General features: G+C 38.3%; 2 protein-coding genes across 4 annotated transcripts in view; one reads left to right on the top strand and one right to left on the bottom strand.

The window, feature by feature from the left end:
- nos1ap.S (nitric oxide synthase 1 adaptor protein S homeolog) overlaps window positions 1–3,335 on the top strand; it is a 44,541-nt gene extending 41,206 nt beyond the window's left edge. For both annotated transcript variants that reach the window (XM_018261062.2, XM_041561537.1), the window contains 2 exons: window positions 1,577–1,883; window positions 1,969–3,335. In XM_018261062.2, the coding sequence (XP_018116551.1) occupies window positions 1,577–1,883; window positions 1,969–2,476 (815 nt within the window). In that variant the 3' untranslated portion in view covers window positions 2,477–3,335. The remainder of the gene's footprint in view (window positions 1–1,576; window positions 1,884–1,968) is intronic.
- Window positions 3,336–10,624: 7,289 nt separating this feature from the next.
- Window positions 10,625–26,220, bottom strand: uap1.S (UDP-N-acetylglucosamine pyrophosphorylase 1 S homeolog). 2 transcript variants are annotated; one of them, XM_018259634.2, is made up of 11 exons: window positions 26,065–26,216; window positions 23,272–23,565; window positions 20,005–20,209; window positions 19,321–19,496; window positions 19,064–19,236; window positions 18,336–18,529; window positions 16,753–16,893; window positions 16,461–16,649; window positions 15,421–15,468; window positions 13,724–13,790; window positions 10,625–11,118 (listed from the first exon to the last, which is right to left on the bottom strand). In XM_018259634.2, exons 2-11 carry the CDS (start codon window positions 23,561–23,563, stop codon window positions 11,020–11,022), a joined length of 1,584 nt encoding a protein of 527 aa, XP_018115123.1. In that variant the 5' UTR covers window positions 23,564–23,565; window positions 26,065–26,216; the 3' UTR covers window positions 10,625–11,019.
- Between the last annotated feature and the right edge of the window lie 294 nt (window positions 26,221–26,514).

The raw sequence follows: 26,514 nt of genomic DNA, 5'->3' as shown, positions 1-26,514 counted from the left end.
GTATTATTTGTTTATGCTATATTTCTATGTTTGGCTTAAACATTTTGTTCCTTATCATTGGTATAGAGGACCAATAATAGCATTTGTGTGTGTGTGTAAATGATTAGTGGCTGAATAAATTGACTTACTCCACCCCTAATCAGACTTTTCCAGCAACTACTGAAGGATTATATTCACTTATTATAAATCCACTTAACTGTAATGGATGATTAATAATTATTTTTCTCCAATGGATTAAATAATTTATTAATTATTTATTTTTGTTTCCTCAACGTCTGCTGTTTGTCTGTAGTGCAATATAAATGTCTGACTCCTGCTGAAATCAGCCAATTAGACCCCATGAAATCTGTCAGTGACTCACAATATGAGTGTGTTGGTTGTAGCCAGGAAAAAATGTTGGGTTGGCAACTTGCAAACCAATTGATACAGAACTGCAGTATAATAAAAAAAAAAAATGAAAACAGATTTAAGAAACAACTACAGGTCTGCTATTCAGAATGCTCAGGGCCTGAGGTTTTCAGTGATCATCCTTAATTTCTTAATTTTTTTGAAGTGATCATCCTTAATTTCCATACCTTATCTCCATACCTTAAGTCTACTAAAAAAGACATTTAAATATGTATTAAACCCAAAAGGATTGGTATGCCACAAATAAGGATTAATTATATCTTATCTTGGATATAGTACAAGGTACTGTTTTATTATTATAGGGGAAAAGGAAAACATTTTTTAAAAATGTGAATTATTTTATTAAAATTGTGTTTAGGGGAGACTACCCTCCTGTAATTTGGAAGTTTCGGGATATCACATCCCATACCTGTGCTACAATTTCTATAATATTGAGAGTCCACTTTTAAGGTTGTGTTGTACCATTGGGCTACACACATACTGGCCTTTTAGCAGTCATGTCTCTTCTATAATTGAGGCATTAACAACCCATGTAGAGCATTCCATAAGTTTCATCTTTACTACCTTGCATTCTTTTGTGTGTTATATATTGCTTTAATATGATCCACTTTTGGATTATTAGGCAAGTGGCACACAATGGCTATTTTGTGTTTCCCACGGATGACAGAACCTCAAGACCAACATTTGAGTTGTCGTATCCTTACCAGTTCAGTTGAGGTAACATAATCCAATTTACAGGGATGAGCCATTTATTTGTTCTGTACAAAGGTATTTTCAGTCTTTTTTTTTTCAGTCCACGTAAAAGACAATTTTGCATGGGCAACACTCCCCTTCCCGTGTAGCATTACCCTTAAAGTATTTGTGTATCTTTTATGATTACTGTATTTCATGGAAGATATTTGCTTTTTGCATATATTTTCCATAACTATATTTAGAACACTCTATAAACCACTCATAGTTTGATGAGTTATATGTAAATATAAATGCCCAACTCCAACACGTTCACTTCGAACAGCATTGGTTTATTTATTTATTATATGTGTATTTTTATATGTAATCTGCTTATTATGTGACAATGTCCTAATCAGATCCATGCTGAGCTTTTATTCTCCATTGGCTTTTGCTAATACACTGGCATTTATTTTTTCCATTGCTGTTCAATTCACAGTTGATCAAAGCATGTTCAAGAACTCAAATGCAACTCAAGTGCCAAAGCTACAGCAGAGTCATTCTCTCACGCAACTGACCAGACTCGGCAGCACTAGCTCAGAACCTTCAGGGGTCAGTATTCTCGCCGGTAGCACACAACACCTGAAGAACTTGGGTAAGGCAGTTGGAGCCAAGGTGAACGACTTCCTTCGAAGGAAAGATGCAGATAAAGGAGACATTGGCGTAACTGAAGTCAACAAGACGGTGGCTGCAGAATGGTCCAGCAGTGACAGAACGTGCAGTGAGAACCTTGAAGAGGGACAAGTGTGAGTGTTAAGAGTATGACCATTTTTTTTCTTACAATTGTATTTGTAGTCAATCAATACATTGTGTTTTCTTTAAATATTTTAGGTCCAAGAATCTAGAAAGTTTTCCTAGGCTTGAACCTCCTCCACCAACTGTGAAAAAGCGAATTCCTCGTGCTCTGAAAACCACCCAAGATATGATGATCTCCCCCAACCCTATAATAAGCAGCCCAGAGAAGCCTGTATCTGCCGCTACTGAAGTGCCTACAGAAACACTTACTGAATCACGTGCAAAAGAGGATAAACCACTACTGCCCAACCACCAGCAAGAAACATTAATCAATGGAAAAGTAGATGGCGAGATTATGCAACAGACAGAGAGTCTAAAGGGAAATCATTTGGAGGTTGTACCTGACCTCATACACAAAGAAAAGTCAGAGATAAGTCTAAAAGTCATTTCCTCCAACCATATAGAAACCATGAGCATCAAGAGCAGTATCAGCCAGGTTGAGCTGCTGGAAGGGGAATATAATAATGCAGATTTGGGTTTATGGCCAAGAAACTCTGCCTTAGACATCGACAATCCACACCCAGACCTCCTTTCCTTTGACTAGAGTTTAGGGTGGATGTCTGTCCAATCACTGGAACCACAATTCACTATTTTGCTGTACAGTACATTATTTAGTTACCTATGTGTATGCTCATGATGGGTAAATCATATCACTGACTGTTCCCATGATGCCTTCTTTGCAGTTAACCTACAATAACTGTATTGTGCAAACACATTGGTACAGAGAATTCTGCAATCATCTCTTGCGTGCCTTTATTATTGAAGGCTCTACCAAAGCTTTTTTGTGTTATATCTCCCATCATCAGTACCTAGTGGGGGCTGTACTGGAAAACAACTGGAAGACCTTCATTTTAATATCCATGTTTTTGTTAAACATTTCAGGGTTTTTGGGTAAAACTGTTTTTTTTTTTAAAAAAAAAACAACTTTTCTGACATTTTGCATTCTTTGTAAGCACTGACCTCTAATAGAACTAATTAGAACTTTTTCATACTGAATGTATTTAGTATGTTTTATATCAGTCTAGTGCTATGAAAGTGCCATAAAAATGAGAGTGAAGGAAATACATCTCAATTAGTATACACTGTAATATGGAAATCTGTCATTTGTTTAATTTTCTCTTGTGTAGAGAGTTTGTGCCAGTGTCTTAATGTCCATAGCGATGCCAGTTTTAAGTATTGTAAGCATATTGCTAAGCCTGAGTAGTGCTTGCAGGAGGTATCTTTGATGGGACAGATATTCCTGCTGTTTCATATTAAAGGTTTTTTAATTCAAAAAGGGCCAATATTCATATATTGACTATTTCAACATTGTGAATTTTCTAAACATATTTATCATTTATTTTCTATGGGAATGTCTTAAATGTGAATTTTAACTTGATGGTTATTATAAATCATGAACATTGTCTCCCCTGCAAAGAAATGGTTTGTTATAAAGAGCGCTGCACAGGTTGCTGGTGCGGGTTGCCTACCATTGGCTGGTTGAGCGAGTTATTAATGGATGTGTGCCATTGTCCATTGCTTTAAATTGCTTTAACATTTTAAATTGGTTTCACTTTTATACTTCTTTGCTTGCCACGTCTTGGTCTTTCTTCTGTTCTCTGTTAAACAGATACAATGTTAGCCTTTTTTTAAAAAATATGCCATCCCTCGTTATGTTATTCACATGTTATTGTAATTTAACAATTGTAATCCAGCAATGGATATGATAACAAAGCTAATATCAAGTCTTGGGGGCACACTGAGTTCTCCAGACAGGTTCTCCAGAAATTATAACACTACATAGAAATAGAAAAAAAATCCCTAGTGCTTAAAATTAAAATATAATGTTGTGCAAACTTGCACAGTTCTGTAGGATGGGTGATTGTGAAATGAGTTAGAGGAAATAGATTCCTTATTTAAAAATATAGTATAGGTTTACTATATAATGGGTCAGTTAAACTTATTGGCAGCAGTTGTGTTTGCCTAGGGAACATCTCTGCATGTTTTGTTGATGCTTAGAATTCAGATCTCCCAGCCTTTGTAACTGGCAGGTTTATATCAGGAAAAAGGAATTGGCTTTTGAAAATCTGGTGATTATGTGCTTTTAAGCACTGCATGTGTTGAATTGGATAATAAAAATCCAATTTATATGTCTAATTCTATGAAGACCTATTGAGTCAGTTTTGTAAGCAAATGTGTCTTTTAGATGATTGTTGCAGACGGGGTGATCTGGGCTACTCTGCCAGTCAGTGCCTGTGCGCGTAGTTGGAGTGTTTTTAAACCACCACTATACTCGCATTTTAAAGAAGCACAGTCGTCTACTTATTTAATAAAAGATTTGAATATAAAAAGCATGAACAAATAACAATGAGGAACAAATCCAAATAAGAGTATGAAATCCTCATTTTTGTAAGAATTTTTGTGTAATTACAAAAAAAACACCCTGAAAACCTCTAAAAGCTCAAAGCAAGGAAAGATTTTACAACTGGAAAAGCACAGCTCCCATTGACATCTATATGACCTTCCAGTTTTTAGATGGTGATGTTTTATATTCGTTTATCGCAGGGCCAGAACTAGGAGTGGGCAAAAGAGGCACCTGCCTAGGGCGCAACTATTAAAGTGTCTTCTGCCTACCCCTAGCCCATGTTCGCTCTCCTCTTCCTTTCATTCTTCCCTCCCTCCCCTCTGTCACTCTTCCTATAGCTACTGCACATTAATATTGCGGTCGGGCATGCATGGCGGGGAGGGGAGTGTTCTTGGGCCAACAACCCTAGGGCGACTGGTCTGCTTGGCCCAATCCTTTTTTTTTTTTTTGGTTTTTACACTTGGAGGCAGATTTATTAAGGGCCAAAGTGAAAATTCTAATTTTTGTTTTGGTCAAAACTCTCAAATTTGAATTGTGTATTATCCAAACTTGATTTGAGTTTTAATTCGAATTTTAAAATGTATCTTACTCTGGCCCTTTGAGAACTCTAATTTGACTATTTGCCACCTAAAACCTGCAGAATTGCTGTATAAGTCAATGGGAGAGGTCCAGGGATCAGTTTGGTGATGTTTGCCGCCTTCCTGACATTCGAGTTTTTTTCAGAGAAAAAAACTCAAATCGAGTTTTTTTTAAATTTGATTCAAGTACTTATGATTCTAATCTTTAAAAAAATAGACTTTAAAAAATTAGATTTTAATAATACATTTCGATTGGTCGAATTTCAAGTTTATGGGGGTTTAGGGGAGTTTAAAAAAACAAACGAATTTGAAATTCTACCCTTGCTAAATGTGCCTCCAAATATTGAATTTTTTGTAGTTAAAATATTTAGGAACAATTTTTTTTCGCTTCAGGGGAAAAGGGAAAAAATAAAATACAAACCAGCCCTAAAGAATGTATGGTAAATTACACAAAATGTATGAATATGGAGACCGGTACAACAGACATTGCAAGCGGGATAGACCCTGCATGTTTATTTAGTGCAAACCATGTAATGTTTCCCCACTTGGGAGTCTTGTCAGTATATAGTTGTAGGCTATGGGCACACAAGGCTGTTGTCAGGGTTGTTGTCAGGCTGCGTATGTTTTCAGGCTGAGAGAAGCAGATCTGCTCAGTGCCCCTGCTTCATTGATTTGAATCTGATCAGCTTGTGTGTGGTCACATACAGGCTGAGGTCACCCCAGATACTGACCTCGGCTTCAGCTCCGCTGTGTGTGACTGCACGCAGACTGATCACATTCAAATCAATGAAGCAGGGGCACTGAGCAGATCTGCTTCTCTCAGCCTGAAAACATACGCAGCCTGACGACAACTGCTGACAACAGCCTGTGTGCCCATACAGCAATATATAGTATTAGGCTATGGGCACACAGGTTGTTTTCAGCAGCTGTTGTCAGCCTGAGTATTTTTGCAGGCTGAGAGAAGCAGTTCTGCTCAGTGTCCCTACTCTATTGATTTGAATCTGATCTGTGTGCAGTCACACAATTAATCAAGCTGACAACAGCCTGTGAATGGGTTGTGTTGGTGAATATGGGGCTTGACAGGAAACACAGTAAGGTTGGCAATACTGGGATAAAGTTACTAGATATGTAACTGTACTGTGGGCTAGTTAGCTGTATATCGGTGCAATTTGTTTACACACAAGGCTTATCAAATGGACTGCCCTAATGGAGACACCAACTAGCCAATAGGATCACTCAGCAGAATCATGTGCCTGTGCCCCAACGCATACACCTGACTGGGTCGTCTGTTGTCTGTGCATATGTGGCCAGAAAGAAGCAGGTAAAAGGAAAAATAGGATGTAAATCTATTATTAGAAGGATTAGTGGTGAAAGATGGATAAAGAAGTAATAAGGAAAAATGCAAGGGGAGTGAGGGGCAGCATGTCTAGACCGAGATAGTATAGATCCCACATGATGTCTTTAAGCAATGAACTGGATGGTGCAGATTATACTGTATTCTTGCTTTTTATTCCCTTACAGAATTTCAGTTTGCCGGAAGCGCCTTGCAGTTTACACTCATCTGCTCTGTAGTCCTTTGCAATGGCAAGTGTATGCTTCTTGTATCACAAGCCGTGTTCCTTTGCAATTTCAGAACAGCTTGATGTAGCATTATAATCTAACTACCATTCCAGGGGGTGGGGCTCACCATGACCCGAGTACTCTTAGCTAATGCTGCTCTTGACTGCCACCTGGGGGGGATACCAACTGAATCTGATTCCCTACAATCACACACAAGAATGCTCTACAAATGCTAAACAGCAAAAGAATTGTGACCAGAAAGCAGACTGTAGAAAATTAGAAAATCTACATTTCCCAAACCAACACAATGGAATGATGTTTGTTGTTAGACTGAATAAGAAAAGCATGGATTGTCATACCCATACCTGCAACAATTGCCTCCCCATATGTTTCCCTATTTTGTTGGTCATAGGTCACATTTTCTCAAAGAAGCACTGTCTGTGTCGTTTGTGTAAATTGCTTTTGTTTGGGTCCCAAAGTACCATAAAACACCACACTGTGCATTTTCAGGCAGAAAAAATGCCATCATACTTGCCTACTGTTTTTTTTTTTATAGTAACTTCCCAAAAGCTGGTGTAGGTGACCAGCAAAATGCCTTATTTCATGGGAAATGTACATTTAAGCACAATATTTTGGGTGATTACAATGAATTACAGAAAAGGCAATATATATACCTGGGTAAAAATGCTCGATACAAGAGAACTGACCGTTTAGGCAGAACATTTTCACATGTGACGGCTTAAAGTAAATTGCCTATTTAAGGGCATCTCTATAGCATTGCTAATCAGTTAGGGACCCACATGATATAATAGCTGCTTTATATTTAATATTCATTGTAGTTCCTCACCAATAATTCCCACAAAGTGCAGACTTATAGGTCTGAGACACACAGTGAAGTTCTGTCAAATAAAGGCTCATACAAAACACTTCATATTGAAGAAGTGAAGTCCAGGCTTGTTTTGCTGTTACCTTTTGTGACTTTATATTGCTGTGCCTTGGATAGTAACCTGTCAACTCGATAGGGCAGGCTGCTGTACTGGATAAATCACATTGGCAGGGCCATGTGAAAACACTTGTTTTTGTATGGGAAATTGTCAAACATTGAATATATATAAAATGATGTATATGTAAAATTATATTATGTTTCTTAAAGATATTGCCATTTATCCATTCTGAGCTTTAAAAATTAGGGAGACTACATGTTTTATTTATATTTTATAGCAGAGTTGTACTGTACTTTTGTAATCTTTCCTACATAAGCTGCACAATAAAACATCTATATAATTATAATGCTTTGTCTCATTTATATATTGTTAGAAATACATTAACATCTGTTTTATTGCAGTCATAAAATAAAGCATTACTGTTTTTTGCACTTTAGGCCTGGGAAGCAGTAGCTTAGGGAAGCTTTCTGATGAAGTTCTTACGCTCAGGAGCTTCTAGTTGATGAAATTATTGTTCTGTGAGATGGATTATTAATGACTCCATGTCAATAGGGCTCATTTGCAATGTTGAAAATTCAAAAACAAGCACAATCTGACATTTTGCATCTTGCCCTGCTTGCTCAATGATTTGGCACAGGTATCTCTGCTCCTTATGGAGTACAGGGACCTGTGGCCTCCCCAATGTTAGGGTAGGACTCCAAGAGCGATTTTGTCGCGATCAGACAAAACGCATGCGAATTGTCGATGCGACAAAAATAAGGTAAGAGATAGAATTGTCGCATGGTGTCGCAGCGTTGATCTGACGCGACACAACTGTTGGATGCAGACGCAGTGCGCAGTGTCTGCATCAGACAGTCAGATTGCGTTGTATCAACGCTGCGAAACCAATATGACAATTCTATCTCTTACCTTATTTTTGTCGCATGGGACAATTCGCATGCGTTTTGTCGCAGCGTGTCGGATCATGACAAAATCTATCCTGGAGTCCTACCCTTATACCTCCCAACTATCCTGTTTTTCACGGGACAGTCCCGATTTTGACATCTCAACCCGCAGTCCTGGATTGTTACCGACATGTAGCGACTTTCTCTTTGATCTCCTGCACTGAACAGTCAGAAAAAGATACAAAGTGTCTAATAGGCTTTTGGCAGAGCCCAGAATATGTGGCAGCTGCACTTGGATACTTAAAGCAAAGATGAAATTGTAAAATTTTAAGATAAGCAGGTCTCTTGGTGGAAACTGTGACTTACAGCTTAAAGGACAATTCACCTTAATTAGCAAAACGGTTTTAACACAAAAACCACCGAAATGTGTTCAGACTTTCATAACCTGCCAAATTTTGTAAAATGAACATGAGATCGAAAATTTTACAGTGCTCCGCACAGCAAATCTTTTTATTTCCGAAATGTTGGTAGGTATTTCATTGAATACAGCCCCTGTTTATCTTCAGCAGAGCTGTGTTGATGAGATGAAGACACACACAGGGCAAATGTGTAATTCATGGCAAACAATAAAATTCTTGCTTTCAATGTTTAACCAGCAGCTGAAAAAAGCCAATGGCTGTTTACCCAAAGGTAAATTTGTCCAGTGTTTATAAATGATCCCCTGTAGTGGTTCCTAACCCCTAACTAGCACATTGAGATGCACAAGCTAGGGAGCAGTTTTGGGCTAAGGCTGCAATGAGACCCTGTCCTTCATCTCACACTGGACTTTGATCTAGTTCATGGTGCAGATCAAGACCACTGGCCCTGCCACAAGTCAAGCATGAATGAGCACTAAGGGGCATGCTCTTGTGTCTGTTGTAAATAAGCCCTAATGTCTTATTTGTTACACAGATCTGGTGCTGTTCCATTAGATTTTCATTGGGTGTCTGCTGTAAGATCAGCGGAAGAAGTGGTACTGCAACTAAGACTATTCAATTTGTCATTTTAATACATTTTACCTGCACTAGCTTTAAACCTATGCCTATTAACCTGCTGTATAAAAAGTAGTAAAAAAAAAAAAAAAGTACAAAAGTTTTGTCAGTGCTTATCCCTCCTTGGTGGAAAATACAACCATCAGATAAAAGTCATTCCATGGGGTATATTTACTAAGTGGCAAAAATTCGCCAGAGACGGCTTTGCTCCCATCGCAACACTTTGCCAGGTGAAAATTCACTGGGACAACTCTGATTTACTAAAATGCAAAGTTTCGTCCTGGCTGATGACAATTTTTCGCTAGCGTTATTTTGGCAATTCGAGGAAATAAAATCAAAGATGCGCTAGCGTTCAATTCTGCCTAACACAAATTCTCGTGCACTCAGGCTACTTTGCATTCGGCTGCAAATATAAAGTTGAATAGACCTCTTTGTTACATGTTACATCTAATACATTACATTGACACTGATAACTAGACATGTCCAGGGAACCTTAATAAAGTCAATAGAGTTGTTAAAATGCCCTACACATGAGCCCACTGTATAGTTAATGTTCCATATGTTAGAAAATGTATGGGGGGAACACGGTTACCCAACAAAAATTTTAAGGACTTTTGCAGGCTATCATTTTGAAAAAAGGAAAAGACTCCAGCGTTTTTCCACTCACAAAATATGATGAAAGTAATAGAAGAATGAGAAAGATCTATGCACTCCAATGCACTTCACCTGGTCTGAGGTGGCGAAGGCAAGTCTGGCGAAAGAGCCAACGTTCAGTAAAATCTGCATCTTAGTGAATTTGCCGAGTAACGTCCATTCGCCAGAGCGAATTTTCGATGGCGATTGAGTGCGACTGAACGCTAGCGTCTATCTCCTTTGCTAGCGAATTGTTGCCAGCATTTGCCACTTCGCCCTTTAGTAAATCTGCCCCCATTTTGGAAAAGCAAATACAGGTATGGGATATCCAGAATGCTCCAAATTACTGGAAGGTCATCTCCTATATAATTCATTATAATTTTTTTTTTAAATATTCCCTATTCTCCGTTATAATACAACAGCAGCTTGCACTTGATTTCAAGATAATGTTAATCATTATTTGGAGGATAAACAACTCTATTGGGGTTATTTAATTAAAGAAATGGGGGGGGGGGGAGTCTAGCATTTTGGTACAGGTATGGAACCTGTTATGCAGAATGCTATAATTCCCCCATTTCTTCCTCTTCCAAGATTCCCTGTTTAGCACAAGCAGACACCCCAGCTCCTGTGAGGGACACTGTACAAAAACAGTTGTAGACAATTACCCAAAATGAACTGCTCATTTTGGGTATAAATAAGATTCACAACAGATGTTTAATAACATTACTGATCAAATGTTTATTTTTTTGAACTTCAAAACGGCCGATTCCTTTCAAAAATAATAATAAAAAAAATTCCTTGTACAGATGAAAGTAAAAGACTGTCTAGTACCATTAAAATTTTAAATATTTTGTAAATGTAAAAGAGTATTTACTATGTACAATATTAAAAAAATAGATGTTTGCTTTAAGATGGAGAACATGCAATAAATATTTATATTTGCTTACATATGTTTTGGCAAGTAAAACCAGCTTCAAATAAAACCTTCACATTCCTGTAGTGGCAGAAGAATGACGATGAAGAACCCAGTGATTAACATTGTCCTTTAGTACCTTACAATTCATATACCCACTCCCAGTAAATCACGTATGACACTTTTAGGTCTCTCAGTTTCTAACAGCAGATGCCATTCATAACCTGCTGGTGAACTCCATTCTCATCTATTATCAGAGGGGCATGAAATTCATGTTTGTGAACATAAGGCTCCAGACCCTGAAATAAAAACAGATATTAGTAAGAAGAATCCAATAAAATAGTGACTATTCACTAGGCGAGAATGTAACTAAAACATGTTTGTGGCAATATTGGACGTAAAAAGAAAAGAGATAAAAAAAGGAAAGAACAACAAAAGAGAAGGTAACATGAAATAGGAAGAGACACAAAGTAGAGGGCTGGGCACCCATATTGCAGGTCAATTAATATGAGTTTTGCTGGACACATTAATGTTTTCCTTTCCTTGCTCTTAAAAGAGAAGTGGGATAATAAATTGGCCTAGTTCTAATAGAAAGTGACCTGCTCAATAGTGATGGGAGAATCTGACCCATTTCATCAAAAATGGGCGAAACTGCAACAAATTCTGCAAAAGCACTGAATTCTACTGGTGACACAACCCATTTGTTTTTTTACCCATTGGAGTCTATGGGTGTCAAGTTTAAATTTGGCGAAAAATTTTGCGTATTGCTACTGCTGAACTAAAGTAAAGAGAACATTATTTTATAAATGAGGACCGTGGCTTTTTAGTTGAATGTCCACAAGGATATCTATCTATCTATCTATCTATCTATCTATCTATCTATCTATCTATCTATCTATCTATCTATCTATCTATCTATCTATCTATCTAGCAGAGACAAAGCAACAGAAGACAGAAACATTTATAACAAGGGGTTGTTCACCTTTATATGAACTTTTAGGATGATATTCTGAGACAATTTGCAATTGGTTTTAATTTTTTATTATTTGTTGTTTTTTATTCAGAAGCTTTTTAATCAGTTTGTAGTTTCAGCCATCTGGTTACTAGGGTCTGAATGACCCTAGCAACCATGCATTGTTTTAAAGGAGAAACTGGAATATGAATAGTAGAGGGCCTGAATAGAAAGATGAGTAATAAAAAGTAACTAACAATAAATGTGCAGAGCATTTATTTTAAAGGAATTGTGCAGTATAAAAATAAACACTGGCTAAACAGATAGGCTGTGCAAAATAAAAAAAAAGGTTTCTAATATAGTTAGTTAGCCAAAAATGCAACGTATAAAGGCTGGAGTGACTGGATGTCTAACAGAACAGAACACTACTTCCTGCTTTTCAACTCTCTTGGTTTCCACCAATCAGTGACTTGAGGGAGGGGCACATGGGTCATAACTGTTTGCTTTTGAATGTGAGCTGCCTGCTAAGGATCAATTGCAAACTCACAGAACAGTTATGTCCCATAGCCATTCTATAACATAATAAAAGTTAGCTCAACGGTAAACCACCCCTTAAAAGTAATTTACAAATAATATACTGTTGCCTTGCACTGACAAAACTGGTGATTGCTTCAGAAACACTACTATAGATAGATATATAGCAGTATTTAAATAAGCTGCTGTGTAGCCTTGGGGGCAGCCATTAAAAGAAGTAAAAGTCTCAGTTTAAATAGCAGATAAGCGCTGTAGAATATTATGGTGTTCTTTAGAGATTATCTGTTATCAGCTATGTAACCTGTGCTATTTAGCCTTATTTATATTGCCTCCATTGATACACAGCAGTTTTTTATATATACACAACAGTAGTGTTTCTGAAGATTAGTTTTACCAGTGTAGGCCAACTGTACATTATATTCCAATTACTATAAAAAAACGTAATTTTTTTTGGTTTAAACATAATCCAGTAGCATTTGTATTTGTTATGTTCCTCCTCTATTAAAAGGTTACAATATTTATTTACTGTAGTAGCAAAAACACACCACAATTTTCTCATGAAAGCCAATCCCTGGAATCTGCAGTTTCTTTGCAAGGAAATAAATGTGGTATAATTTACAATGCTGCTTTTTTTTGCTCGCCTAAAGGCTTTGAGCATAATTAACTGTTGCTCTACTTCTATAGGTAAGGCCAGAGGGGTAAAGTACTTTGGGGGTTGTCATTAAAGACACTAAGTTTGCCCAGGAGCAGTAACCAATAACAACCAATCACAGTAGAATTTACTGGTCACCTGTTCAAAAGCAAACATCTTCAAAGCGGTTGTAGATCCAGGATATATCCAGGCAGATGTTTTAAAGCAACAAAATTCCTTTATTAAGGAAGTGCATCTTCGCCCGAAACATGTTGTGGGATACACTTCCTTTATTAAGGAATTTTGCAGCTTTAAAACATCTGCCTGGATGCATCCTGCATCTACAACCTCTTTGATTATCTACTTTGGGATATCGGCACAGGATACCCTGTGGGATGAACAATATTTAATCCAAGGGTGAGCTACAGAGAAGCCTATGGAATCAAACGCAAACATCTTATTGGTTGCTATAGGTTACTGCTCCTGGGCAAACTTAGTTCCTTTTATTACAAATGGGGGATTGACCTGATTTTTTTTCCCAAAGATCACTATGGAAAATAGTGACAGCCTGGTAGGAGTGCCACTGTTTTACATTTCATTGTTGTGCCATGCCAGGAATACAATGATTAAAGCAGAGGTGATGCTGTTTATGCTATGCTCAATCACTGTTCTCAAAATACAGAGCCTATATTCAGAAAGCGTTAAGTGTAAAAAGAAACCAGTTGGCATTATATGCCCCAAGACCCCAATACGAATTCTTACACTTTCATTTGGATTAAGACCTTACCTCGCCAGCATAGGAAGTCAAAGGGGATATTTCGCACTGAATTGGCAAGTCGCCAACATCCTTCATACTGGAGAGGAAAGAAAACAGAAAGAAAAGTCAGATAACACCTATAAAAAATAAATGTACATTTATAGGCAGAGTAAAGTGCAAAATAAGGGTAGAGAGTACAGCCAGAAAAAGAAAAGATCACTTGAGACTTACAATTACTATGCAATGTCTCCCGGTTAAAGAGGAACTCTAAAATGAAAATTGAATTTAAGCTTCGGCATACTGAAATAAGAAGCTTTCTAAATATAATTAAAAATATTGTACTGTTTCTGAAATAATCAATTTTATCTTCCTATTCCTCTCTCAGCATCGGTTTCTCTTCATTCTGTCTTCATGCAGGAGTTGGGTGTCAGATAATCATTGACAGTTAGATCCTATACATCTTATAGGGGGGCTCCTTTTGCCTAGAAGATGTATTAGAGCTCACTCTATTAAAATCACCAGACATCATGTCTCTCTACATGCAGAACTTGTGCAAAAGGCAGTTATTTTGTTAGATTTTGTTTGTACTGGAATCAGTTATTTGAGTGAGCTCTAATACATCTGCTAGGAAAGAGAGCCCCCCCCATAAGATATATTGGATCTAACTGTCAATGAATATCTGACACCAGCTCCTTCAAGAAGACAGAATGAAGAGAAACAGATGCTGAGAGAGGGATAGTGAAGATAAACTTGATTATTTCAGAAACAACACAAAATATTTAATTGATTTGTATTTAGAAAGTTTCTTATTACAGTATTCGTGATAGTTCCCTTTAAATGAAAGATTTTCACTTTGTCAGTGATTAATATGGCCTGATCCAACCATGTCTGATGAAATTACATAAGTGGCACAGAACTGCTATTCACTGCTAATCCATCCATGTTTTATTAGGGACAAGCTGCAGTGGAAGCTGTAACCATGCGGTACCAAGTTCTACCGAGCAGCCTTTACATTTTAGATTGAACCTAATGTGAGAAAGAATATGAATATTTCCTGGCATGTCAACTGCAATTGCTTGTACTAAATATCTGTGGATAAAGCCCCTCCTTCTCCCTACAAGCAATCTATGCATATGCTGAAATAATATTACACTGCATTACATGCAAATCTAAGGCATGTTTGGCATGTCCTTCTAGTGTATACAAGCAAATTAGAAAAGGGTTACACAAATGTTTTTCAGTCACAAGAGAACAAATTTCTAGTAATATGCGAGTAATAGGTTACACCCTAGCTTGCTCGGGTGTAACATATTACAGACTGAAAAAAGATTTTATAAGCCATCAAGAATATCAAGGGGCAGTGTTTATGAAGAATGAGTTTGTCAAGGCCAAGCAGCAGCTCAGGTGTATTCATATCTAACCATACTGTGTTGTAAACAAATTATTTTTAGATTATATATGATAATGTGTGTTGCTAACCTAAAACGAATTCATACATTTTTTAATTCCCAACTTTAATTTAGTACCAACTGTGAAAACCTTTTCTACAGCCTTTTGAGAGATTTTTTTTTTTTTTTTTAAGATGTTCAGCCTGAGAAGAAAAGTTAGTTAATACAAAGGCATGCAATGCAGGGCAAATGGTCAAAAAGGTAAAAGCAAGATTAATTTTATTCCCCTCCACCGTCAGGAGCAGACAGTAGGACAGAACCTGTACCAAACATATTTACTTTTTCTCTGCATGGTCCTGTGCTGCTCCACACACTCCATTGCTTTGGCTGTTTTGAAGATAAAAATGTCATAAAAGTGTGAATTGAATTTTTTTTTATCCTACTAAAACGGAATAATTGGAGGGCAATGGAAAATGGTGTGTTTCAATTGCCACAATTTTCTTTGACATCTTCCAGTTCTAGAGTGATCATTCCTTATACTAATATGGTGGAAAGGGATTAGCTGTGATTAAATTAACCTGTGGACAAATGATACAAAAACTCCCAAGACAAATACACATTTTTAAGAAATGCCAGTGAAAATGGCTTTGCTATCACACAGGTAAGATGTTACTCTGAAGATGCAGACACACATGATGTCCACTTACATGAGCCATAACAACTGTGATTATCTGTCTTGTGTTAGAAAGTATTCTCAGCCTTTTGTCTGAGTATTTTTTTGAAAGAAGTCACACCAAACACCACAAATAGAATTTTCATTCAGCTAAAGAGGATGAATATAGGATTTTAGGTAAAGCCCTTAGAACAGCTTCAGGATATACTGGCCAGTCATTTTGTAAAGTCATTTTTTGATAAATATTTGTATTAAAAACCTTCACTGCATTTTAAATAATTGAGAAGAGCTTTGGGTACAAAGTCTTTTGGCACAGAGGAACCATCCCTAATAAAATTTTGGCAAGCCAATAACTACCCAGGTAGGTTGAAGTACAAAAAAGGGTGAAGATAAAATGAAAGGACAATGCAAAATATTAGTGTTAAAATCCATGTGTTCATATACATAGCGTTAAAATAGAGTATATGGGTAATATTCGCTTAATAAGTAATTTAGTTATTCCAAAGCTTACATTCCAAGTCACACCTAAAGACAAATTTTTTCTACATTGCAGGAATACTCTGTTCCTGCCATCTAATGGCTATGAAAACTATGCACAGAAAATACAACTAACTTTCTCACTAACTGTGCTTCATATCCATATACAAACTATTATATGCCATATTTTATCTGACTTTGAATCTTCTCCAGGATACCAGTTACTTACAGAGGGATGGCTGGAATCCTTGAGCCATTCTCATCCACAAAGTGTCCCCCAGCATTGAGCACCCAGCAGTGATGAAGGGACATAAGGGCATGGCGGGCTGTAGTTGGATTGTCCTTTCCATTCTGACTGTCTGCATTTTTCAGAGGTGAAAACTCCTCCTCTCGCAATACCTCAAAAACTACAAATTTTCTAAATGTGGGAAAAAAGTGGATATGATTTTACTGAAAATGTAGAACGGATTAAAAAAAAAAAAAAAAAAAAAGCACAACTTTTTTTTTTATTAAACACTTACTTGGCAAACTGGAAAATATCAAAAACAAATTTCTCCATTTTTATCCCATTTGGTTTTTCTGGATGAATACGCACACCCTGTGTGTCCACATATGGAATTTTCTTCAGTGCCACATGATGCTGCAATTGAGGTTCATAGACTCTATAAAAATTATAAAGAAAGCACAACATTAGAAAGCAAAACTATCAGTGCTCCCCAGGACAGATTTGAGGCTTTCACTAAGATGGGCCATACAATTAAAGATCTGCTGGTTTGGCGAGGTCACCCAACGAGCAGATCTTTTCCCAATATTGGCAATATCAAAATTATCTGATCGTTTGGCCTGAGTGATCACAACAATGAGAATGCAGGCCACTGGGAGAGGACCACATGATCCAATGCAGTCCACATTCTAATGGGTTTTTTTGTTTTTAGACCTGCCCAAACAACATCTAGGCAATTTCCTGTCGAGCAGGACTATTCGAAGTTCCCATACATGGGCCAATAAGCTATAGACTTGGCCAGAAGGAGCTTTTATTGCCCTGTGTATGTGGGGCGGCAAAAAACCTGATTAAGGGGAACTATTGTGAAAATTTAATATAAGCTTCATCATACTGAAATAAGAAGCTTTCTAAATACAATAAAAAATTCTGTACAGTTTCTGAAATAATCAAGTTTATCTTCACTACCCCTCTCTCATCATCCGTTTCTCTTCATTCTCCCTTTATGCAGTAGTTGGGTGTCAGATAATCAGACAGTTATATCGTATAGGGGGGCTTCCTTTTGCCTAGAAGATGCATTAGAGCTAACTATTAGAATCACAGACATCATGTCTCTCTACATGTAGAATTTATGCAAAAGGCAGTTATTTTGTTGGATTTTGTTTGTACTGGAATCCTTTATTTGAATGAGTTCCAATTCATCTGCTAGAAAAAGAAGCCCTCCCTATAAGATATATTGGATCTAACCGTCAAGATAAACTTGATTATTTCAGAAACGATGCAGAATTTTTAATTAATTGTAATTATAACGTTTCTTATTTCAGGATGACCCTTATATTAAATTTTCATTTCGCGATAGTTCTTCTTTAAGAGACAAATTTCTGGGTTTTAACCTGTAAATTCGGCTCCACTAGTGCAGAGAGCACTATTGCGCTCATTACATCAGTGCTGCCCCCCTATGAGCCACTCCGACGCTGATTTTTAAGCGGAGAGCAGGAGAACGGGGGGGGGGGGGCAGCATCTGCACAGCAGCAGTATGGCCACCTTAGGAATACTTGACAAACTCCCTTTGGCTGCAGTTAAGGGTGCAACTAAATGCAAAGTATCTTATGAGAAACTCTCAAACGCTGCTGGGGAAAGGCTATATCTGTGCTTTACAGCTAAAGGTTTACATACAAAAGCACAGTGATTTGGAAGTTAAAACTTGCAAGTACACACAGACTGTCACACTGTCATGTTATGTTTCCACTCTATTTATCTGAAGAAGAAAAAAGTGCAAGAACAGTGCAACCCTTTTTAACCAGACTTTTGCATTCCCCCTTCAACCTAACTCCAACAAATCAAAATACTTTTGAACACATTTACTAAAGCAAGAGTTCTTACTCCACAACCTCCTGAAGAAACGGTCGTGTGAAAAAGTGGTTGGCAATATTTCCTGCATTGTACATTAGATGTCCATCTGCACTGCGAGCCTGTGCCGTTGCCAGTGTAATCTCACTGTACTCCACCACTTGGTACACACCATCCACACGGCACACAACACCCACGGGTTCTGTTGGATTCATCTTCTCCACTACCTATAGATAGAAATAAAGCCTTTACCGTTCAAAGGATTTCTGCTTTTTGCGTTAAGCCAAATTCCTGCATGCATTCAGACAGTTTGGCTGAGAATGCATGGTCATTTGGGGGGGTTTGTTATTCCTCCCTACTTTTCACATCTGAACAATTGTACTTGGCCTTTTACATACCCAAATCACAATATTCACCTGCTTGTTTAGTTAACACAAAACTATTGCTAATGTTTAGGTAATTGTATCCATTGTATTCATTATAGCCTATGGGAAAACACACTGAGGCAGTTCGGGGAGATTGACGCTCAGAATACGAGGCGGTTAGTCGCCAGGCGACAAAATCTCCCCGAATCTCCTCGTGTGAACTAACCCTTAAACACAATGAGTCATACAAAAGATGTTTTATATCTGAGCACTCTGGGAAGATAACGAATATTATTACAAGCATTTTATAGCTTGAAACAATGTCAAGTGTTAACAACCTGACAAAGGAGAACATTTCCTTGTACAGGTAAATTGCTTTCTGATTAATTTTTTTACCTTGGCCCCACAGTCTGCCTCCTTCTTCACACAAAACCCAATAAAAACAGGATCTGCCACTTTCACCAAAATGTTGTCTACACAGTATACATGTATATACTCCACTCCTCTCCGCTCCATGTCCTTCAGCACACCATGTGCACCAAGTGCTCTGTATAGCCCACCATTTCCATCTGAACATAAAAGAGCATACTGGTTATTGTAACAGTAACAGACACATGGAAAAACAAATGTTGAGATACCATTGTGTTAATAACCTGGAGCCATGCAGAGCTTGTCCTGGTCTTCTAAAAGGAGTTTGCCATCAAAGCTCATGGCTGGCAGCATGCCTTGTTGAAATAGAATTACATGCTCTTTACGAAGCCCAAAATAGTGATGTTTCTGGAAGAATTCACGAGTAGACTCCATAGTGCGTCCACTGGTCATGATGTACCTGCAAGGAAACAATGAATTTATGAATTCTCATTTGTTTTTCATTGCCAAGAACATAAATACACTATAGCAGTGATCCCCAACCAGTAGCTTGTGAGCAACATGTTGCTCTCCAACCCCTTGGATGTTGCTCCCAGTGTCCTCAAAGTAGGCGATTATTTTTGAATTCCAGGCTTTGAAGTAAGTTTTAATTGCATAAAAACTAAGTATATTGCCAAGTAGAGCCTCCTGTAGGCTGCCAGTCCACAAAGGAGCTACCAAATAGCCAATCACAGCCCTTATTTGGCACCCCAAGGGACTTTTTTATGCTTGTGTTGCTCCCCAACTCTTTTTACATTTGCATGTGGCTCGTGGGTAAAAAAGGTTGGGGATCCCTGCACTATAAAGACTATTATAACATTTGATCAAAATGAGGATAGGAAACAGAATAGCTTGGTCAACTAAGTTACATTGTTAGCCATCTTTTATGCTTTTATTGAATGAGGTAAAAAAAAAACAAATTGTCTCACCAGGGAATGGTGCATTCTAGACCATGCAGCTCTTTTGCCAACCTTTGTAGTTTCAGAATACGCTCAGCTTGTATTTGGTAAAGGCTTTTATGAGAGGGCAGTCCGACATCATACATTCCTTTAGGATAGGATACCCCCAATCGTGTTCCTTGCCCCCCAGCTAGCAGTAGTACAGCTACTTTACCGTGAGAGATTTCCAAAAGACCTGGAAAAGAATAAAAAACAGCCACACATTACTTTTACAATTGCCGTTGGGGAGCTTACAAAAGAATAAACTTAAGATGGTTTGTAGGCTCAACACAGTTTATGTGTTTTCTGAAAAAGGTACAATGTGTGACTGTGGCAATGATGCAACATCTATTACCTGCTCTGCTAGGGAAATACTTTTCCATTGGTGCATGTATGAATCACCACCAGTAAAACATTTATCATATTAGTACTAGAATCTGCCTGCTCGTGTACTTTCCAGTGAAATAGTTTAATGGTGATTTTCAAAAGTTAATTTTTTTGTGGGGTTTTTTTTCCGTTTTAACTAACCAGCTAGCATCTAGTTGCTATGGTTTAATTACCCTAGCAACCAGGCAAAAATGCAGTAATAGTCACGGCCATTGGCCCCTAATTAAAGGCTGGAAAGGCCTATGACACATGTGCAGTTTCTCTGCTAGAGTGAAAATGTTGGTGGTGAAAAGGCTGATCCAGCCCCCATCTGCCTGTGTGTGTAATTAGAGATTAATATGTGGCTCCTGATTCAGAAAATAAACTGAAATGATTTAGGCTAGTGTTAGCTTGTGTTAGCATTATCTGTACGAAATAAGCTCCATCTGCACAGTGACAAGTAGATCACATTTATTCCTGTCACTATCCTCATGGGATGGGTGTGATCCACCAGCTGGGTGCCATAGGAAGACTCTGGGTGCCATAGGCCAAATAATTCAAAAACTATTAAAAAAATAGAGATAGAATATTCTATAACATGCAAAAAAGATGAAATATCCCTTGGGTTATAGCACATGGGGTGATCTGTCACCTCTGGGAAATCTAGGCTACCCCAGAGTAACAAATTAGATGAAATTCCTTTCGCCAAAGCCAATAGAAGCTTCACCGGTAAAAAGCATGAGTTTGGCAATTAAGCAAAGTTTTCTTCCAAGGCAACTTTGCATGATTATACTACTGATTTTTTTTTTTTTTAAACAGAAATAATGGTATTATCAGCCAATTGTTCACCTACAGGTAGAACAGATTTTCCACGAATGGGAAATTCCCCCATGTGCCATGAGCTTTAAAGAGCCGGTATACATCATTGTTCAACATTAGTGCAATAAATAGGGCTTGTACTCAACATACTTTTTGCCCATTGTTTTACACTCACAGAAAACGTATGGGTTTTTGTCATTTCTTGAGCTGAAAAAGGCAGAAAGGGAGACTGAATCTACCCCATGTTTGGTCCTTGTGAGATAGATTACCATTGCACTGATTACCCCCCCCCCCATAATGAACCCCAACTAAAAATAAAAACGTCACAATGGAAAGTGAAGGTTGTATACTGATAATTTAATGATCTAAAATCAGTAGACAAAATGTATGTTCAGCACAAACCCTAGTCACTGAACTTATGTGGAAAAACAGGTATAATTCCCTTTAAAGGGCATATCTGTGGAAGGAAGGTAGGTTAAAAAAAAAACCCACAGGATAAATAAAGACTTGTGTATATAAACTTTCAGTTAGGCTGGAGACTGTCTGACAATCATAATTAAGCAAATGTAATCTGATCAAGGAATTCTATTTACAATATAGGGTAGGCGATAGACAAACACACAGTTGGAAAGGATTATACAAATAGATCCAGGCTCCTGGCTAATGGAATATTTGTTAAGAAAATAATACAAATTATCTTCTGTAAACTCACGTGGATAACTGAATTGTGGGAAACAGGAATAAGGAAGTATAAAGAACAATAATGATTGATAGACTAGCAAGTACAACTCTTTCTCCTTTATCACATCAAAAAGAATCTGCTAGCTTTTAGCTGCATCGTTCAGTGTGACCCCTTGCAGCTCATTTTCTGCTTTCTCCCATCACTGATTATGCCAGTGGCACAGCAGGCTTTTTGTTGGTCTTTGCATCTATGAAAACGCATACTTTGCCAAAATCCACTCTGTATGTAGGCAACTTAATGCAACATATGTTTCCTTACTGGCTATCTGCATGTTAGGCGGTGGAAAGAAACAAGTGATATTTTGTCTCCTACGGAAGCTAAGATTAATCTCAGATCACAAAATATCCCATGTGCCATTGGCCTAATAAGTTGCAGATAAAGATATTCTACAACCATCTGGTCTTTCCTCGTCGGTTTTTCATTTTAGCCGGCGCAGATTCAGGGAAGGCGTTTGGGGAGATTGGTCGCCGCAAAAAAGAGGCGATTAGTCGAAAGGCGACCAAATCTCCCCAAAACGCCCTTTGTGGACTTACCTTTAACACTACAATTTGGTTGCCAAAGCCGTTCCTTTAAAATCTGTTAAAAGCACTTGCGTCACTTTTGATTGTTCAGTAAATATTAAGTCACTGTCTTTGTTGACATAGGGATAATCTTATATTCACCTTTGTCCTAACAACTCCCCGCCTTTTAAAAAAAAGACAGTTGTGTGTGGTCTCAAGTTTCAATACCATAGGCTTCCTAAAGCTGGCCACATGTGACTAGCTCCACTCATGCACAACCTTATGACCAACTAGCCCACAACAAATTATTTGTATTGTTACACAGAAATGGAACCCATTACATATGCTGAATGTGGTCACCTGACAGCTTGGTTTTCTTCTTGGCCTAGTCAACTATGACTAGTTCAGCTCACACTACACTACAGGTATGGGATCCGTTATCCGGAAACCCGTTAAAATAGAATGAATCCTGATTGGAAGCAAAACCAGCCTAGTGGGTTTATTTAATGTTTACGTGATTTTAGAGTAGTCCTAATGTGTGAAGATCCAAATCACGGAAAGACCTGTTATCTGGAAAGCCCCAGGTTCCAATCATTCTGAATAATAGGTCCCATGCCTGTATGTAAACATAGTTATGTAGGGTCCCACACCAATTTTGTTTGTAATAATACAACGATGCCTTTATACGAAGTGCTGCAATCAATACAAGTTTAGATTTAGGGCAGTGACCCACAATGATTACAGAACCAAACAGCTCACTGACCACTTTTTGTCTTATTAGATATGCTCCTTGGTTTCATTTGGTTGCTTCAGTTAAATGCTGTTATTTACCTTGTGCCTCCCATTCTCGCAGATGCTCCTTGTCCCGTGTCACACTGCCAAGAACCTCCCGAGGCACAGCCTCCATTCTAGTATCTACTTTCTCTTGGGAAGAGGAGGCTGAAAATCCTGCCATTGCCCGTTTGAAGAAGCCATTTAGCTCCAGGAAGTCTAAACCTTGAAGCTCTTCTAAAAGACTGCTGCGCTGGTCCGAGGATAGCTTATCCCAGAACTGTAACACGTGGCTCTGACCTGCTTCAGACAGGTGCTGACGAACAACAGCCACATCCATACTGTGCCGCATATCTGCAAAACATGATCACACTTACTGAAATCAAGTTTCAAATCATTACATACCTATAACAGGGAAAATTAATGTTTGACAATTATCTTTTGTTCTAACTAACCCAAACATTTTTGTCAGCAATTTTTATCAACAAGCACAGGCAGGCCATATGATTTGCTTACAAATGTGAACTGCAATTTGTACTGATAAAGAAATTCACCAAACAGTCTTGATCACTGTTTATTTAGCTACATATATAAATCACTTATTCCAGGCAAAGGCAAGTGACCAAACATGAATAAAACTGGCATTCCTACACAACTGTTTTTTTTGGGAAACATGGCCATCTGTGTTTTCTTATAACAGTGATGAAGGTGTGCCATACCATCTTTTGTAGTATCCACAATGTAGAGTTAGCAGAGACAACTGCATGGGTTTCCCATTCCAATAAAATCAAAACAAAATGCCTTGTGTAATATACTTCCTTTCTGCATCCTGATCTTATTTAATTTAATTCTTATGCATCCTTTTTTAGCTGTATATTCTCTTTCTTTCTTTCCCCCTACAACTTTAACATGTAATGCTACTCTTTTTAAAAATGATGTCTCAATGAATGAATGATTTGGCACTACAGAGATTTCAGTGCACTGTGCATAGTTCCTTTCTTAGAGGTGGACTGTTTTAAAGGTTAAAGTTAGGAAGTATGCCCTGACCTGGAAACCATCATCATCCAGTATCGCTTCCCATCTCTCCATTTTCCAACAGTCCTTCTCCCTTTCTGCATCCCCTTCTCTCTAGCATTCCTAATTCACTCATTGCTCCAGCACCCACAACCATGGTAATGTACTAGGTGGGGGTAGATAAATAAATCAGTATTCAGGAATATCCAAACTGAAACCTCTGCCTGTTACTGAATTACAAGTCCAGCAACAACTATTTCTTGCAGCACAACACTTACTTATCACTTCAGGGTGCATTTGTATCCCAAGCTGCTTCCAAGTCAATTATGTCATCCAGACCGTGTAGGAAAAAAAGCACACCAAATTTTCTGGCAAAGCCTTTTTTATGTCATTTTATTTGCAGAAATTTGAAGCTTTCGGGGACCAACCCTTCCTCCCTGAAAGCTTGTGCTTCAAATTTCTGCAAATAAAATGACATAAAGGCTTTGCCAGAAAATGTGGTGTGCTTCTTCCCTACACAGTCTGGCTGAACTATAAGTCCCACATCCTCTCTGGCTCTTCACTGGATGGCGGAAGATGCAATTTAGTGGATGCATATACTGAAGACATCTATTATCATATGCAACAACAAATAATAAGTCTGAGGACCTTTAAATTACATAGTTAGTTACATAGTTATACCGGGTTGAAAAAAGACAAAGTCCATCAAGTCCAACCCCTCCAAATGAAAACCCAGTATCCATACACACACCCCTCCCTACTTTCACACAAATTCTATATACCCATATCTATACTAACTATAGAACTTAGTATCACAATAGCCTTTGATATTATGTCTGTCCAAAAAATCATCCAAGCCATTCTTAAAGGCATTAACTGAATCAGCCATCACATCACCCGGCAGTGCATTCCACAACCTCACTGTCCTGACTGTGAAGAACCCCCTACGTTGCTTCAAATGAAAGTTCTTTTCTTCTGGTCTAAAGGGGTGGCCTCTGGTACGGTGATCCACTTTATGGGTAAAAAGGTCCCCTGCTATTTGTCTATAATGTCCTCTAATGTACTTGTAAAGTGTAATCATGTCCCCTCGCAAGCGCCTTATTTTCCAGAGAAAACAACCCCAACCTTGACAGTCTACCCTCATAATTTAAGTCTTCCATCCCTCTAACCAATTTAGTTGCACGTCTCTGCACTCTCTCCAGCTCATTTATATCCCTCTTAAGGACTGGAGTCCAAAACTGCACTGCATACTCCAGATGAGGCCTCACCAGGGACCTATAAAGAGGCATAATTATGTTTTCATCCCTTGAGTTAATGCCCTTTTTTATGCAAGACAGAACTTTATTTGCTTTAGTAACCACAGAATGACACTGCCCAGAATTAGACAACGTGTTATCTACAAAGACCCCTAGATCCTTCTCATTTAAGGAAACTCCCAACACACTGCCATTTAGTGTATAACTTGCATTTATATTATTTTTGCCAAAGTGCATAATTCCTCCTGCCAAGGTGCCCTTCTGGGTCTGGGCTGGGGACTCCTTACAGATGTCACCCATGGACCTATAATAGGCAGTATCTCTGAAGTTTTGCTGAATGTCTAAGAACAGACTGCTATTATTTGGGACCTCACACTGCAACTCGCCCTGCAAGTTTATGTTCTTTCCCAATAAGGAAACGCCTGAAGCAAAGGTACAATATTAAAGTCACTCAAACAGAACAGTCTATTAATTCTGCCCCCCCCCCCCTGTTGGTATATTCCAAAACTGTCCGAACATGATTAGAATCATTGTTACATTACACCACGCTTTGGAGACTACAGTTCTTACAGCTAATACTTACCCACCAAAGCCGGACACACTGACACGCCCACTGCCTTCTTGGCTCTATTATAGAGTCAGCTCTTGGCACCGCCCATAAACACCGACACCAGGTGGGTTGCGATAGCATTTTAGTGACGTTGGGATTGGCGCTTTCGGTTCAGCCCTCATGACACGTAGAACTCACGTAGTAATGGGCTTGGCCGTAAATCAGCCCTGTTATAGGCTAGAGTCTTATGACATCATTTGATCGTTTCCTATTGTTAGTGAACAGTACAGCCCGCCCCTTTTCCTGTGCTGCGTGGCATGCAGTGACACTGAAGAATTAAATACGTGGGCGGCTACTTGAAGAGAAAAAGGCGGCACGTTATACGGTGGCCACTTTAGGACATTAGCAAAGTAAACACGCTATGTGATATCCGCTCCTCTTTACTCCACCCTCCGCCAGGGCCGGACCAAGGAATTTTGGCAC

This window comes from Xenopus laevis, chromosome 4S, assembly GCF_017654675.1.
Source record: "Xenopus laevis strain J_2021 chromosome 4S, Xenopus_laevis_v10.1, whole genome shotgun sequence".
Lineage (NCBI taxonomy): Eukaryota > Metazoa > Chordata > Amphibia > Anura > Pipidae > Xenopus > Xenopus laevis.
Note: the sequence above shows the minus strand (reverse complement) of the source record. Positions and strands in the feature narration are given on the sequence as shown.

What these genes read in the sequence shown, in the direction of transcription:
- uap1.S (XM_018259634.2), bottom strand. Translation starts at nt 23,563, where the DNA reads ATGCGGCACAGTATGGATGTGGCTGTTGTTCGTCAGCACCTGTCTGAA. An exon ending in CAGGACCATGCAGAGAAAAA is followed by an intron (nt 13,791 to 15,420) that starts GTAAATATGTTT and finishes TTTCCTCTCCAG; the next exon opens with TATGAAGGATGTTGGCGACT. An exon ending in TGACTTCCTATGCTGGCGAG is followed by an intron (nt 11,119 to 13,723) that starts GTAAGGTCTTAA and finishes TTTTTATTTCAG; the next exon opens with GGTCTGGAGCCTTATGTTCA.